Source organism: Hemiscyllium ocellatum, chromosome 15 (genome assembly GCF_020745735.1).
Source record: "Hemiscyllium ocellatum isolate sHemOce1 chromosome 15, sHemOce1.pat.X.cur, whole genome shotgun sequence".
Taxonomy (NCBI): domain Eukaryota; kingdom Metazoa; phylum Chordata; class Chondrichthyes; order Orectolobiformes; family Hemiscylliidae; genus Hemiscyllium; species Hemiscyllium ocellatum.
In genome coordinates, this window is record NC_083415.1 from 7,339,549 (window position 1) to 7,357,089 (window position 17,541).

General features: G+C 43.9%; 1 protein-coding gene across 1 annotated transcript in view; it reads left to right on the plus strand.

The window, feature by feature from the left end:
• Positions 1 to 17,541, plus strand: part of LOC132822639 (keratin-associated protein 5-1-like) — a 189,506-nt gene that overhangs the window by 16,815 nt on the left and 155,150 nt on the right. The window contains exon 7 of the mRNA XM_060835885.1: positions 6,224 to 6,361. Coding sequence (XP_060691868.1) covers positions 6,224 to 6,361 — 138 coding nt within the window. The remainder of the gene's footprint in view (positions 1 to 6,223; positions 6,362 to 17,541) is intronic.

Below are 17,541 nucleotides of genomic sequence, written 5' to 3' on the forward strand. Positions count from 1 at the left end.
TGGTATATTGGGTCCAGGTCGATGTGCTTATTGACTGAATCTGTGGATGAGTGCCATGCCTCTAGGAATTCCCTGGCTGTTCTCTGTTTAGCTTGTCCTATAATAGTAGTGTTGTCCCAGTCGAATTCATGTTGCTTGTCATCTGCATGTGTGGCTACTAAGGATAGCTGGTTGTGTCATTTCGTGGGTAGTTGGTGTTCATGGATACGGTTTGTTAGCTGTCTTCCTGTTTGTCCTATGTAGTGTTTTGTGCAGTCCTTGCATGGGATTTTGTACACTACATTCGTTTTGCTCATGCTGGGTATTGGGTCCTTTGTCCTGCTGCGTTGTTGTCTGAGAGTAGCTGTTGGTTTGTGTGCTGTTATGAGTCCTAGTGGTCGCAGTAGTCTGGCTGTCAGTTCGGAAATGCTCCTGATATATGGTAGTGTGGCTAGTCCTTTGGGTTGCGGCATGTCCTTGTTCCGTTGTCTTTCCCTTAGGCATCTGTTGATGAAATTGCAGGGTATCCATTTTTGGCGAATACATTGTAGAGGTGTTCTTCTTCCTCTTTTTGCAGTTCTGGTGTACTGCAGTGTGTTGTGGCCCTTTTGAACAGTGTCTTGATGCGACTTCTTTTGTGTGTGTTGGGGTGATTGTTTTCGTAGTTCAGGACTTGGTCTGTATAAACCCAAGTACAAACATTGATATACAATTAAATCTTAAAAAATAATAACCAAAATTTAACAAAAGAAAAATACCGAGAGAAAAAAAATCAAAACTCAACTAACTCAACTCAGCAGTTGGTAATCGCAACTGCTTTGGGATCGCTATACAGTGTTGAGACTCATTTGATAAACACCTTTCCAACGCCAAACCTTTCCAATGTGTAAAACAAATATGACCATTCAACCCTGTCGGATGCCTTTTCCCCGTCTAATGAGTCTACTACTCTTGGTATCTTTCCCTGATGGCAGGCTTGAATCACATTCAAAACCCGTCTAACATTATTGGATGATCTACGGCCCTTAATAAACACCGTCTGATCCTCCTTTACGATATGTGGCAATACCCTTCCTAGCCTCAATGCTAATGTTTTAGAGAGGATTTTAAAGTCTCCATTTAGCAAGGATATTGGTCTGTATGACGCGCAATTTTCTGGGTCCTTTCTTATTTTAAGGATAGGAGAGATATTTGCCTCTTTCAGCGAAGGCGGGAGACAGCCCTAACTGTGTGAATAGTTATACACGTCCGTAGGGGATCCAAGATGGCGGCGACCCGACAAGCCTGAGTCTACAGTGCTCCTCCCAAGACTTGGGCAAAGTGGGTCACCCACCCCCCACCACACTCACCAAATCATTTAAAATAGCTGTTTAATTTAATTAGATGCTTAGTATTAAATTTAAACAATCTAATCTTCAGTTAAAAATGACTAAAGGGAAGAGAGCCCGTAGCTCTCAGCAAGCAGGAACCCCTCCCCCACCCTCTCCAGCTGCAGCAGAGGCGTTCGCAGCTGCCCGCGGGACTTACCTACGGTGGCGAGCCTCGTGGAAATCATCTCCAAACTGGATGCGAAGATCGACGCTTTTATTGAAGAATCCCGAAGTCGATGGGACTCACTCTCAGCCGCGCTGCGAAAGCACGACCGAGACATTAAGGAAATCGAGCGCCGAGTCGGAGGGATGGAGCTAAAGGCCGTGACCTCCGAAACTACAGCGCAATTGGCCGTGGATCAGGTCCGGACTCTCGAACAGTGAGTCTGGACCTTAGAGAATCACATTGACGACCTTGAGAATCGAGGTCGTCGAAAAAATATTCGTTTGCTGGGCCTTCCTGAATGGGAAGAGGAAGGCCAGCTTACAGTGTTTCTCGAACAGTGGCTGCCACAGGCTCTGGTCCGAAAGGGGAAGGCATTCGATGAGGCGAAGAAGTGTTTAAGGGACTTAAATATTCAGTACTCCTTACACCACCCAGCGACGCTATGCTTTAACCATGAAGGATCCGTGTATAACTTCGGATCGCCGGAAAAGGCTAAGGAATTTTCGGACTCTCTTAGATAAATTGTAAGAGATAGTGGATGTTGGTTTGCCTTCCCCCCACTCCGATTTATATCCCCCCATTTTCCTTTTATTTTACCTTAATGTTTAATATTATCTTGGGGGGTGGGGAGAGGGATTTAATTATTTGTTCTCTACTTAACAATTTTCCTCCCCCCTTGTTTTTTTTTATTATTTTATATATATATATATATATATATATATAGGCCAGGGGGTCTAGTTAATGTAAGTGGGGGGAGGTGGTTACCTTATTCTATTTTATCTCTGTCTCTAGGAGCGGGGTTGTTTTCCCTTGTTATTTTGTATTATTATATTTAATTATTATTTGTTGAGGTTGTAATTTTATAGTTATATATGTTTATACATGGTATTAACATTACCAAATATATCCAGGTGTTGGTGTGGGTGGGGGCGGTGGGGGTGAGGGCTGGGGGTAGGGTGCTCACTGTTATATTAGGATCAGCCAGTATAGCATCTGCTATATTAGCGTATATAACAATGGCGAGAGAGGACATCCCTGACGGCAGCCCCTATCCACACTGAAGCTATCTGAACCTAATCCATTGGTAACCACAACTGCTTTGAGATCACTATACAGTGTTGAGACCCATTTGGTAAACACCTTTCCAACACCAAACCTTTCCAATGTGTAAAACAAATATGGCCATTCAACCTGTCGGATGCCTTTTCCCCATCTAATGAGTCTACTACTCCTGGTATCTTTCCCTGATGGCAGGCTTGAATCACATTCAAAACCCTTCTAATATTATTGGATGATCTACCACCCTTAATAAATCCTGTCTGATCCTCCTTTATGATATGTGGCAGTACCTTTCTAGTCTCAATGCTAACATTTTAGAAAGGATTTTAAAATCTACATTTAACAAGGATATTGGTCTGTATGACACACAATCTTCTGGGTCCTTTCCTTTTTTAAGGATAAGAGAGATATTTGCCTCTTTCAGCGAAGGCGGGAGACAGCCCTGACTGTATGCGTAGTTATACATGTCCATAAGTGGACCAGCCAATATTGCTGTAAATTCTTTATAGAATTCAACTTGAAAACCATCTGGGCCCGGTGCCTTACCGCTCTGAAGTTCCCTGATTGCGTCAAGTATTTCTTGGACTGTTAGGGGAGCATTTAACACCGATACCTGTTCCAGAGTTAGGTCCGGAAAGGTCAGGTTTTTAAAAAAATGATTGCATCCTCCTAGTCCTGTCTTCACAATCCTGCGATTTATATAAATCAGAATAAAATTTTCTAAAGATTGCGTTAATGCTTTTATGATCATGAGTCAAAATACCTGTACTTTCCTTGATAGATGTGATAGTTTGAGGGACCTTCGTTATCTTTGCAAGAAATGCTAATTATCTACCCGGTTTGTCACCATATTCATATAACCTTTGTTTTGCAAATAATATTTCCCTCTTAGCCGTTTGGGTAAGCATAGTGTTTAGGGCTGTCCTAAGGGCTGTAATCCTTTGCAATTTGACAATAGAAGGTCTATCAGCGTATGCTGTTTCAGCTGCTTTTAAGCGTGCTTCGAGCAGATGCTGTTGTTCTCCCTCTAATTTTTTCTGGGTCGCTGAGTAGGAGATGATCAAACCTCGTGTGTAAGCTTTGATGGTCTCCCACATCATTGATGGGTTGCTAGCCATACCTAAATTAATTTCTAAAAAAGTTTTAAATTCTTGAGAGAAGCACTTTACAAATTTACTATATTTCATTAGCAAGGTTCCATACGCCAACGACGAGGGGATGTCTCATTGTTCCTTGCCTTGATTTCCATATATACAGCAGCGTGATCGGAAATTGCTATAATGCCTATTTTACAGGATGATGTGGAATTTTAAAAAATCGAGGGGGCAAAAAACATATCAATTCTGGGATGACATTTATGTGAATTGGAGTAAAAAGAAAAATCTCTGCCCTGCGGGTGAAGACATCTCCATCCATATTAATCCTAATTCTAAATTCAAATCCACCAATTGTCTAGATCTGGGAGATACTCCTGCAGCACTCTTGGGAATCCTATCTATTTCCGGATCTATAATACAATTAAAGTCTCCCCCTATAATTGTATGACGGGCACCAAGAGCCATCAATTTCGTAAAGGCTTCCATTATAAATTTAAAAGGATGTGCCGGGGGGCAATACAAATTTAAAATCCCATATTCCTCTCCATTTATAAGGGCTTTAATCAGAATATATCGTCCAGATTCATCTTTTATCTGATTTAGGATTTGAAAGGGAAATTCTTCTGAATAAGAATAACAACTCCCCTGCTTTTTGAGCTAAAAGAAAAAAAAAGGCCTGATCAAATCCACCCTGTTGTAATTTCAAGTGTTTTTTATCCAACAAGTGTGTCTCCTGTAGGAGAGCTATATCAACCCTTTCTTTCTTGAGATTTGATAATATTTTCTTCCTTTTGACTGGTGAATTACTCCCCCTGACATTCCTGGTGCACCATTTAACCGACTGATCAACCATAATCGTCAGAGCAAATCCGAGACCCCTCGGGAGGGGAAACCGTATCCAGGACATACCGAGCATAGCGCATATAAAATTCACAAAAATAAAGGCTCTCTAATACACTCACAACAGTATAATAAAAGACTATTTCTAAATAAAACAAATATAAAACGTATTTAAATGGAGATTCTCCCCCTTGTTCCCAGGGGGTGTCACTTCCTTTCCAAAGGTCCATCGTATCCTCTCCCAACCAGTGCCCCACCCTTGACTCAGGCGCTCCTCAATAGGATGAAGAGAATTCAAATGTACTACAGAGCTAGAGTTAACAGTGAGCACCCTACCCCTACCCCCACCCCCCCCCCACCCACACCAACACCTGGATATATTTGGTAACGTTAATACCATGTATATAAACATATATAACTATAAAATTACAAACTCAACAAATAATAATTAAATATAATAATACAAAATAACAAGGGAAAACAACCCCGCTCCTAGAGACAGAGGTAAAATAGAATAAGGTTACCACCCCCTCCCCCCACCAACATTAACTAGACCCCCCGGCCTATATATATAGAATTTAAAAAAGGGGGAGAAAATCGTTAAGTAGTGAACAAATAAATAAATCCCTCTCCCCACCTCCCAAGATAATATTAAACAGTAAGGTTAAAAAAAAGGATTAATATATTTTAAAAAAAGGGGAGGGGGGATATAAACCGGAGTGGGGGGAAGGCAAACCAACATCCATTATCTCTTACAATTTATCTAAGAGAGTCAAAAAATTCCTTGGCCTTTCCGGCGATCTGAAGTTATACACGGATCCTTAATGGTTAAAGCGTTGCGTCGCTGGGTAGCGTAAGGAGTACTGAATATTTAAGTCCCTTAAACACTTCTTCGCCTCATCAAATGCCTTCATCTTTCGGACCAGAGCTGGGGAAAGGTCCTGGAATAACATGATCTTGGATCCTTTACAGATCATGGCTTGGGGATCTTTTCCAAGATTTCTAGAGGCTTCTAAGAGCATCTGCCTCTCTTTATAGCTCTGCAGCCAGAACAGGACCGGGCAGGGGCGCTGGTTTGAGCCGGACCCGCGTATTGCGACCCGGTAGGCCCATCCCACCCTTACCTAGCCTGATCCAGCATGCAGATTTAAAAGCTGTGGAAGCCACTGCTCAGGGAACAGTGTAAACTGGCCTTCCGTGAGACCCGCCACCAGCTGGGGAGGGTGGGGGAGGGGCTCCTGCTGCTGAGAACTGCGGGCTCCTTTCCCCCTAGTCATTTTTACAGGAGACTAGACTGTTTAAATTTAGTATTGAGCAACTAATTACATTAAGTACAAGCTATTTTAGATGATTTGGTGAGTATGGTGGGGGCGGGTGGCCCACTTTGCCCAGGTCTTGGGAGAAGCACGATAGACTCAGACTTGCTGGGTCGCCGCCATCTTGGATCCCTCTGATTTCAGATTTTTAATTGATTCAAACATCACAATGTCCATGTTGCTACAAACCGAGAACGTTACCCTGGCACTGGGATTACTAGTCCAGGTGTATGTACAGAGATACAAAGGTAGCAACAAGAATTAGTATTCAGGTACAGACACAGTGACAGGGAACAGTACTGAGATGCATAAAGAGATACAGGGATTAGGACTGAGGTAGGCAATGAATGATAATTGACCCGAATGGCCTAACGGCGATGTGTTTATGTCCAACAGTTAAACCAGGCTCCTGTCCTGCTAAACCTGCTCGAGTTGGACTCTGTGCAGAATTGTGCACAGATGACAGTGACTGTAAAGGAAATAAGAAATGCTGCAGTAATGGATGTGGCCATGCCTGCGTCTCTCCTCGCAACGGTAAGATCCTTCCATTGACTCGGTCTACACTTCCTGCTGGCTCGGGAAAGCAGTTAAACTAATCAAAGACCAGTCACACCCCGGTTACACTCTCTTCCACCCACTTCCATTGGGCAGAAGGTACAAAGGTTTGAAAACATGCACCAACAGATTGAAGGACATTTTCTGAGTTATGAATGGCCCTCTCATGTATAAAAGGTGATCTTTCTCTGTGCCTTCTCTGAAGCTGTGACACTATATTCTGCATGCTCTTCTATTTTCCTGATATACTTATGTGAGGTATGGATTGTCTGAATAGCATGCAAAACAATACTTCGCACTGTATCTTGTTACATGTGACAGCAAGTTGTTGGAGAGAGTCCTGAGAGACAGGATGTACATGTATTTGGAAAGGAATGACTGATTGGGGATAATCAAGATGGCTTTGTGTATGAGAAATCATGTCTCACAAACTTGATTGAGTTTTTTGAAGGAGTAACAAAGGATTGATGAGGGCAGAGCAGTAGATGTGATCTATACGGACTTCAGTAAGGCATTCAACAAGGTTCCCCATGGGAGACTGGTTAGCAAAGTTAGATCTCATGGAATACAGAGAGAACTAGCCATTTGGATATAGAACTGCCTCGAAGTAGAAGACAGAGGGTGGTGGTGGAGCGTTGTTTTTCAAACTGGAGGTCTGTGACCAGTGGAGTGCCACAAGGATCGGTGCTGGGTCCTCTACTTTTCATCCTCTCTTGATCGGGATCTTGATCAGATGGGCCAATGGGCTGCGAAGTGGCAGATGGAATTTAATTCAGATAAATGTGAGGTGCTGCATTTTGGGAAAGCAAATCTTAGCAGGACTTATACACTTAATGGTAAGGTCCTAGGGAGTGTTGCTGAACAAAGAGACCTTGGAGTGCAGGTTCAGAGCTCCTTGAAAGTGGAGTCGCAGGTCAATAGGATAGTGAGGAAGGTGTTTGGTATGCTTTCCTTTATTGGTCAGAGTATTGAGTACAGGAGCTGGGAGGTCATGTTGCAGCTATACAGGACACTGGCTGGACCACTGTTGGAATGGCTAGACCACTGTTGGAACATCGGAAAGATGTTGTGAAACTTGAAAGGGTTCAGAAAAAGTTTACAAGGATATTGCCAGGGTTGGAGGATTTGAGCTACAGGGAGAGACTGAACAGGCTGGGGTTGTTTTCCCTGGAGTGACAGAGGCTGATGTTTATAAGATCATGAGGGGCATGGATAGGATTAGATTAGATTCCCTGTAGCGTGGAAACAGGCCCTTCGGCCCAACAAGTCCACACCAACCCCCCAAAGAGTAACCCAGTCAAACCCATTTCCCTCTGATTAATGCACCTATCACTACAGGAAGTTTAGCATGGCCAATTCACCTGACCTGCACATCTTTGGATTGTGGGAAGAAACCGGAGCACCCGGAGGAAACCACACAGACAATTGCCCAAGGCTGGAATTGAACCCAGGTTCCTTGTGCTGTGAGGCAGCAGTGCTAACCACTGAGCCACTGTGGATTGGATAAATAGACAAAGTCCTTTCCCTGGGGTGGCATATCCAGAACTAGAGGGCATAGGTTTAGGGTGAGAGGGGAAAGATATAAAAGGGGACTAAGGGCAACATTTCACACAGAGGGTGGTACATGTATGGAATGAGCTGCCAGAGGAAGTGGTGGAGGCTGGTACAATTGCAACATTTAAGAGGCATTTGGATGGGTATATGAATAAGAAGGGCTTGGAGGGATATGGGCCAGGTGCTGGCAGGTGGGACTAGATTGGGTTGGGATATCTGGTCAGCATGGACAAGTTGGGCCAAAGGGTCTGTTTCCATGCTGTACATCATTATGACTCTGATTCTAAATCAAATCAAATCAAATCCAAAGCTGGGCACAGGGAGAATATCATTGCATTGATGTGATTTGCTTCTGAGTAACACTGACTGGTATTGATATACAGTGAAAGTGACAGGGAGGAGCACTGGGATAGAATGGGAATAATAGAGAGTATGAGTAAGATAGTGAGAGCAGCACGGACTAGTATTGAGACAGTGAAAATAACAATATTTTACAGTGAGATACAGTGGGAGTAATAGTGAATGGCAATGTGATAGAATGAGAGCAACATTGAGGGTTGGTGAGACAGTGAGAGTAACAGTGAGGGTCAGTGAAACAGTGAGAGTAACAATGAGGGTCAGTGAGACAGTGAGAGTAACAGTGAGGGTCAGTGAGACAGTGAGAGTAACAATGAGGGTCAGTGAGACAGTGAAAGTAACAGTGAGGGTCAGTGAAGGTCAATTGTTGGACCATTTCAGAGGGCACATCAGAAGCAGCCACATATATTAAAGTTGATCTTTCTCTAACGCTATGTGGTGCAATCTGTTCTATTACCATGATGTAGTTATATAAGGCACGCTTTGTCTGATAGGACACAAAACAATACTTTTCACTGTTTCTTGGTTTATGTGACAATAATAAAACAAATTAAATCCAAATCTGACAACTGGATACAGGGGGAATGTCATTGTATTGATGACATTTACAGTGAGATTAACAGGGACTGGTATTGAGATAACTTGCGAGTAGCAGAGAGTGAGATGGAGACTAAGACTAAGAAAGGAAAGGTTGAGAATGAGGGAGCTCTGGATTGGTTTATCCTCCTCCCCCCCCCTCCCTCGTTGAGGGAATGGACCTAAACTGTACCCAGACTTTCACCTTTTGTTCACCAACTGTTTTTCCTGCCAGTGTTGGGTTGCAGTCTATCTGGCCAGGCTCCACTGAAGTTAGTGATTATTCTCACTCCAGATTGACTAAACAGGGACTGGCATTGAGACACAGTGAGAGTAACAGTGAGTGAGGTTAAGGTTGAGAGAGAGAGTAAAGTAGTTTGCAGAAAACACCAAGGACAAGGTGAGTTACTCAAGAGAAGTCCTTGTTAATTGCATTGAGAGTAATGAAATGGCAGGGATGGCAAAGTTAGATAGAGAGTCACAGAAGGATTATGTTTCAGGAGGAGGCAGTTCAACCCATTGCATCTATACTATCTCTCTGGAAGAACATTATGGTTTAGTGCCTCTCTGCTGCTACTCCCCTTTACCTTGAATAGTGCGAATCATAAATACCTTAAGGGTTCATGTCTCTATTGTCCTTTCAGGCTGTGAGTTGCAGGTGTCCCCATCCCTCTGGGTGAAAGTCCTCAAATTCCCTCCAAACCTCCTGCTCCTTACTTTAAAACTGTGTCCCCTGGGTATTAACTCCTTAGTTCCACAGGTCAGTGCAGCATCGAGGGCTGAAGGGCCTGTGCTGTGCTGTAATGTTCTATGTCCTATGTACTAAAGGAGAAAGTTTCTCCCCATCCACCCTGTTTGTGTCCTTCAGAACTTTGTACAGTTTCCCCCTCAGCCTTCCCTGGTCCAAGGAAAATAACCCCAGCCTGTCTAACCTCTCTTTATAACTGAAATACTCTTGTTTCAGCATCATCCTGGTGAATCCCTTCTCCATTCTCTCTCCCTTGTGTGATCATTGTCGTTCCTGTTGTGTGAGAGGAACCGCACACTACTGTATGTGTATACCAACTCATATTCTATAAAGCTGCAACAGCCCCAGAAGGCCATAGGGCTGCTCTGTCATGAGAAATGAAAATGATTGGTATGCTTTGAACTGAGGGTTACCACACCCTACAGAAAGGAAAGGTTGAGAATGTGGGAGCTCTGGATTGGTTTATCCGACCTTCTCCTCCCCCCACCCCCCCCAACTCCAGATTGACAAATCTCATTTTCCATCATCATCCAAAATCTTATGATCCTGGCCCATTGGCCCATTATATCTCAGATCTGGCTGTGCCTCATTACTTGTTCCACTTGACAAGTGCTGATATACAAAATTCTTCTGAACACCAACTGCCCCACACTGCCTCTTAACATTACCACCATTCCAGCCTACCAAAGGGTAGGCCGCCATTCCAGCCTACCAAAGGGTAGGCCGCCATTCCAGCCTACCTAAAGGATAGGCCACTATTCCAGCTTACCAAAAGGGTAGGCCGTCATTCCAGCCTACCAAAGGGTAGGTCACCATTCCAGCCTACCTAAAGGATAGGCCACTATTCCAGCCTACCAACCTCTGGAAATACAGCCTTAGCCACCACAATAAGATTAAACAATTAAATGCGTGCCTCAAAGGCTGGTGGGAGAGAAGCACATTTGCCTTCATGGGACAGTATGGGAAGAAAGGACCTGTTCCGATGGGAGAGTCTTCATCTGGACCATGCTGGGATCAGAGTCCTAGCGATTCACGTAACTAGGGCTGTAGACAGGGCTTTAAACTAAAGGGTGGGGGGCAGTTTGGGGAAGAGGCGGAGGCCTCAGTTCTCGGGGAAATCAGAAAACCCAAATTAAAGGAGGAGGTAAGGGTGCAGAACTCAGGAGAGGTTGTTAAAATCTCCAGCACAGACACAAATAGGACAGTGTATGGAAAAGGTTAGCAATCAAACTTCAAGCACGTTGGATAAACAAATGACAATGACAATTCCCCAGGGCAGGATTGACGGGTACGAGGGGTCATAGTTTGAAGATATTAGGAGGAAGGTATAGAGGAGACATCAGAGATAGGTTCTTTACGCAGAGAGTTGTGAACGCATGGAATGTGTTGCCAGCGGTGGTGGTGGAAGCAGAGTCATTGGGGACATTTAAGCGACTGCTGAACATGCACATGGACAGCAGTGAGTTGAGGGGGGGCGTAGGTTAAATTATTATATTTTACATTAGGCCCACAACAGTGTGGGCCTAAGGGCCTGTTCTGTGCTGTACTTTTCTATGTTCTATGTTCTATGAGAAGAGGGACAGTTATTACAGGACTGTGGATGTTACATCTGAATGCATGCAGTATAAGGAATTCAGTAAACAAGTTTGTGGCGCAGATTGAGATTGGTAGGTATCACAGAGACATGGCTGCAAGTGTTATGAATATTCAAGGATATACATCCTATCAAAAAGATAGACAGGTGGGCAGAAGGGGTGGGGTTGCCTCATTAGTAAGAAATGAAATTAAATCAATAGTAAGAAATGAAATCGGGTCAGATGGTGTAGAATCTGTGTGGGTAGAATTGAGTAAACACAAAGGTTAAAACATCCCTACTTGGAGTTATGTGCAGACTTCCAAATATGGTCAGGAGCTGGGGCACAGGATACACTGGAAGATAGAGAAGGCGTGTAGGAAAGGCAAGGTTACAGTGATCACGAGGGATTTCAATTCGCAGGTGGACTGGGAAAATCAGGTTGGCAGTGGATTGCAAGAAAAGGAATTTGTGGAACGTCTACGAGATAGTTTTCTGGAGCAGCTTGTGGTGGAGCCCACTCAGGAACAGGTAATGGCTGAGGAACTGAGTAATTATTTTGGATCAGTCTTCACAATGGAAGACACAAATTATATCCCAAAAATTCAAGACAGTGAGGGGGCAGAGCTGAGTATGGTGGTCATCATCGAGGAGAAGGTGCTAGGAAAACTGAATGACCTGAAGGTGAATACATCACTTGGACGAGATGGACTAGGGGAGATGCCAAAGTTCCAGGGGAGATAGCTGAAGAGATAGTGGAGGTGTTACTCGTGATCTCTTAGGAATCACTAGAATCATGAAGGGTCCCAGAGGACTGAAAAATCACTAATGTGACACCCTAGTTTAAAAAGGGAGTAAGGCAAAAGGTGGAAAATTACAGGCTGATTACCCTAACCTCAGTCATGGGTAAAATTCTGGAATCCATTGTGAAGGATGAGATTTCTGAATACTTGGAAATGTATGGTAACATAGGGCAAAGTCAGCATAGTTTTATCAAGGGGAGGCCATACCTGACGAATCTGTTAGGATTCTTTGAGGGAATAATGAGCAGGTTAGACCAAGGAAAGCCAATGGATGTTATCTACCTAAACTTCATGAAAGTCTTTGATAAGGTGCCACACAAGAGGCTACTGAGGAAGATAAAGGGCCCATGGTGTCAGAGGCAAGGTGCTAGCATGGAGAGAAGCTTGGCTGTGTGGCAGGAAGCAGACAGTGGAGATAAAAGGGTCTTTCTCAGGATGGCAGCTGGTGACACGTGGTGTCCTGTAAGGCTCAATGTTGGGACCTCAACTTTTCACTTCCTACATTAATGATCTAGATAAAGGAACTGAGGGCATTCTGGCTAAGTTTGCAGATGATACAAGGATAGATAGAGAGCCAGGTAGCATTAAGGAGGTGGGGAGGCTGCAGAAGGATTTGGACAAGTTAGGAGAGTGGGCAATGAAGTGGCAGATGGAGTACAATGTGGGAAAGTGCGAGGTCATGCACTTTGGTAGGAAGAATAGAGACATGGAGTATTTTCAAAATGGAGAGAAAATTCAGAAGTCTGAAGTGCAAAGAGACTTGGGAATTCTAGTCCAGGATTCTCTCAGGGTAAACCTGCAGGTGAGTCAGTCATTAGGAAGGCAAATGCAATGTCAGAATTTATTTTGAGAGGCCTTGAATATAAAAGCAGCGATGTACTTCTGAGGCTCTATAAGACTCTGGTCAGACCACATTTGGAATATTGTGTGCAGTTTTGGGCCCCATATCTCAGGAAGGATGTACTGGCCTTGGAGTGGGTCCACAGGAGGTTCACGAGAATGGCCCCAGGAAGGAAAAGCTTAACATGTGAGGGATGTTTGAGGACTCTGGGTGTGTACTCAATGGACTTTAGAAGTGGGGGGGAGGGGGGGAGGGGAATCTAACTGAAACATACAGAACACTGAATGGCCTGGACATTGGGAGTGGATGTTGGGAAGATATTTCCATTGGTAGAAGAGACTGGGACCCGAGGGCACAGCCTTAGAGTAAAGGGAAGACCCTTTTAGAATGAACATAAAGAGAAACTTCTTCAGCCAGAGAGTGGTGAATCTATGGAATTTATTGCCACAGAAGGCTGTAGAGGCCAGGTCATTTAAGACAAAGTATATTTAAGACAAAGATAGGTAGGTTCCTGAGTATCAAGAGTTTTGGGGAGAAAGCGGGAGAATTAAGTTGAGAAACTTATCAGCAATGATTGAATGGTGGAGCAGACTCAATGGGCTGAATGGCCTAATGTCTGCTCCTATGTCATATGGTCTTTTGGTCTACATATGGAAATCCCCCATTCTAACCAGTCTGTAGTCTCCTTGCAGATTTGGTCCTCTCCATTCTCCCTGAATGCCGGACCACATTCCTCCTCCAATCTACATGGTTGACATTGATGTAGACTGCTCACCCTTCCCTTGAAGAGGTTCATGCAGTTGTTCTGTGATATCCTTGAGTCTGGTCCCTGGGAAGCAGTTCACCTTGCTGGCTCTCTCTGTTCCTCTAACCAACAAATCCCCGATCATTCTCTTCCTCCTCGTCCTTCCATCTTGTACAGCTGTGTCTTACCTGTTGCTGTGGGCTTGGCTCTGCCTGACCTCCTCCAATGACCTTCCACCTGCTTCTGACAGCAAGCTGTGCATACTTAATGTGTATTTCACACAGAATATTAAGGATTCTGAGATCTATACAGAGTGTACAAGGTATTATTATAAAGGACAAAGAGAGTAAGGGACACTGAATTTATGCTGCACCTGAGTATCTTGCCATCTTTCTTGACAAACCTATCATCATCATTCTATATTACCTTCTCCTTCCCATGTTTATCAGGTTTCCCCTTGTATGTGTCAACACCATTCACCTCCCCACTCCCTGTCATGGCCAGTTCCATCTTCTCAACAGTCTCTGTGTAAAGAGCTTCCTTTTGAATGGCCAACTGGATTTCTTGGGGATCAGCTTATGTGGGCAACTCTTCCCCTCCATGAGGAACCACTCTCTCTGTATCTTCTCGATCAAAATCGGTCATTTTAAAATGTCCGCTGGATCCTTCATTTTACATGGTAATAGAGACCCATCCTATCAATCCTTCCATGCTGCGTAAGCCTGAAATCATTTATAAATTTTCTGTCCATCCTCAAGATTTTTTTATAAAATGATGACCGGAACTGCACACTGTCTTCAATGGTGCAGGCAAATCAAGTTCCTTTTGTTACTTTTCAAATCCCAGCCTCTGGAAATAAAACCAAACTGATGTTTTCTTCTTATGGCTACACTAATGTTTGGCACGCCCTTTAGTGATTGGTCTATTTGTTTTCTGATATTATTTACTCTTTTCCTTCACTTGGATTTAGCACCTCACAAGAACCCTTGGTCCCTAATTCATCCATGCTGACCAGAGATTCTAAATTAATCTAGTCCCATTTGCCAGCACTTGGCCCATATCCCTCTATATCCTTCCTATTCATGTACCCATCCAGATGCCTTTTAAATGCTGTAATTGCATCAGCCTCCACCACTTCCTCCAACAACGTATTCCATATACACACCACCCTCTGCATGAAAAACCATTATCTCTTGGGTCCTTCTTATATCTTTCCCCTCTCATCTTAAATCTATGCCCTCTAGTTTTGGACTCACCAACCCCAGGGAAAAAGATCTATCCACGCCCCTCATGATTTTATAAATCTCTCTAAGGTCACCCCTCAGCCTCCGACACCCCAGGGAAAACAGCGCCAGCCAATTCAGCCTCTCGCTCTAGCTCAAATCCTCCAACACGGCAACATCCTTGTTAATCTATTCTATAACTTCTCAAGCTTAACAATATCCTGCCTGTGGAAGGGTGATCAGAACTGTGTGCAGTATTCTAAAAGTGGCCTCACCAATGTCCTGTACAGCTGCAACATGACGTCCCAACTCCTGTACTCACTGTCCTGACCAATCAAGGCAAGCGTACTAAACCACTTGTCTACCTATGATTCCACTTTCAAGGAGCTGTGCACCTTAGTCATTAAGGGCCTGAGATCAAACACTCAGGGAATGGAAGTGAGCTAGACAGTGATTTTTTTTACTTTGCTTGTTCATGGGATGTTATCATCACTGGCTGGGCCAACATTTATTGCCCATCCCTAGTTGCCTGCAAAAGGAGCTGGTGAGCTGTATTGTTGTATGAGTGCAATTCTGGGTGGGGGCGGTGAGGAGGGAGGGGGTGCTGTCAGTACTCCCATGGTGCCGTCAGGGAAGGAATTCCAGGATTTTGATCTAGCCACACTGTGATAGGGCAGTGGATTTGCAGAAATGTATTTCTGAGTGTGAGTGATTTACTGCAGTATCCCCAGGAGCACCGAGATTGACAGCAATGTACACAGAGAACAACAAAGACTAGTTTTGAGTTATAACAGATTATAGGGCTCTGGGTCACAGAGCGATGTTGATTCGTTTGTGAATAGATCATAAAAGGTTAGTATGTAGCTACAGCAAGGAATTAGCAAAGCTCATAAAATGTTCTTGTTATCATTAAAGTATTTTTATAACATTAATGTTATCAAACACAAAAGGAGGCAAACTTAAAAGGAGGGATGATATTCTTCCGTTGCCTGGGTTGGAGGGTTTGAGCTATAGGGAGAGGCTGAATAGGCTGGGGCTGTTTTCCCTGGAGCGCCGGAGGCTGAGGGAGAGGATATTCAGAGAGTTAGATAGGGTAGACAGAGAGTTTTTTCCTCGAATGGTGATGGCTAGCACAAGTGGACATAGCTTTAAATTGAAGGGTCATATATATGGGTCAGATATCAGAGGTAGTTTCTTTACTCAGAGAGTAGTAAGGGCGTGGAACAGCCTGCCTACAACAGTAGTGGACTTGGTTGAAGGGCATTTAAGTGGTTCATTGGATAAACATGTGGACGAAAATGGAATAGTGTAGGATAGATAGGCTTCAGATTAGTTACACAGGTCAGTGCTACATCGAGGGCTGAAGGACCTGTACTGCGCTGGAATGTTCTATGCTCTATGTTCTAAATAGACGTGGTCTTTTCCCTGGGGGGGGGGTAGTCCAGAACTAGAGGGCATAGGTTTAGGGTGAGAGGGAAAAGATGTAAAAGGAACCTAAGAGGCAACTTTTTCACACAGAGTGTGGTGCGTGTGTGGAATGAGCTGCCAGGGAATGTGATGGAGGCTGGTACAATTGCAACATTTAAGAGGCATTTGAATGGGTATATGAATAGGGAGGGTTTGGAGGGATATGGGCCGGGTGATGGCAGGTGGGACTAGATTGGGTTGGGATATCTGGTCGGCATGGATGGGTTGGACCGAAGGGTCTGTTTCCATGCTGTACATCTCTATGACTTTATGACTCTTGTTCAACAGAACTCCAGAGAGATCATATTAGTTATGTACTTGCATTTAGGGCGTACCAATCCCCTTATGTAAAGAAGGATGTAAATACAAGGTTTACTAAACTAATACCTGAAAGTGAGTGTGGAGGAGTTGGGGATTGTGCCTGGTCCATTAACAGGGGGCACAAATAGTTAATAGGAGGATTAAGGGTACATGAGAAAAGATTTTTCACCTGGAGACAATGGGTGTTTGGAATTCACCACCCAGTTTGGGCATGGAGGTGAAAAGCTTCAGTCACATGGAAGAGGAACATGGATCTGTATCCGAATTTCTGGAACCTGCACAGACTAGGTCCTGGAAAGTAAGATTAAAATAGGCATCTCGTTTATTCAACTAGCACAGACATGATGGGCTAAATGGCCTCTAACTGTGCTGTAACTTCACTATAGTGTTATGGGTTTATAGTAGAGACAACTGGATTGAAACACATTAGATCCTGAGGGGTCTTTACAAAGAAACATGGAGACAGAGTTTTGTCCTATGAGAGAAACCAGTCCTGAGAATCACGTTTAAACAGAAGGGGATGATGACTTTTTAAAGACAGAGACGAGGTGAATTCTTGTTCCCGTGGAAAGTTGTGGGTCTTTGGAACCTGAAAAGGGGCTGGGAGTAGAGTTCTTGAATATTTTTTGGGCAGATGCAAATATATCAATGATAAGCAAAGGAGGTGCTTATCGGGAGTAAGTAGAAATGTGAAATAATCAGATCGGCCGTGATCTTATTGAATAACAGAGCAGGTTGAAGGAGCTGAATGGCCTACTCCTGTTCTTAATTTGTATAATCAAACGCCTGTATATAAACAGTAACAGGGGTTAGTACTCAAGTACAGGCATTGAGTCATTCAGCACAGAAACAGTGGGTGGGCACCACTCTAATCTCAGCACAGAAACAGTGGGTGGGCACCACTCTAATCTCAGCACAGAAACAGACCCTTCGGTCCAACTAGTCTATGCC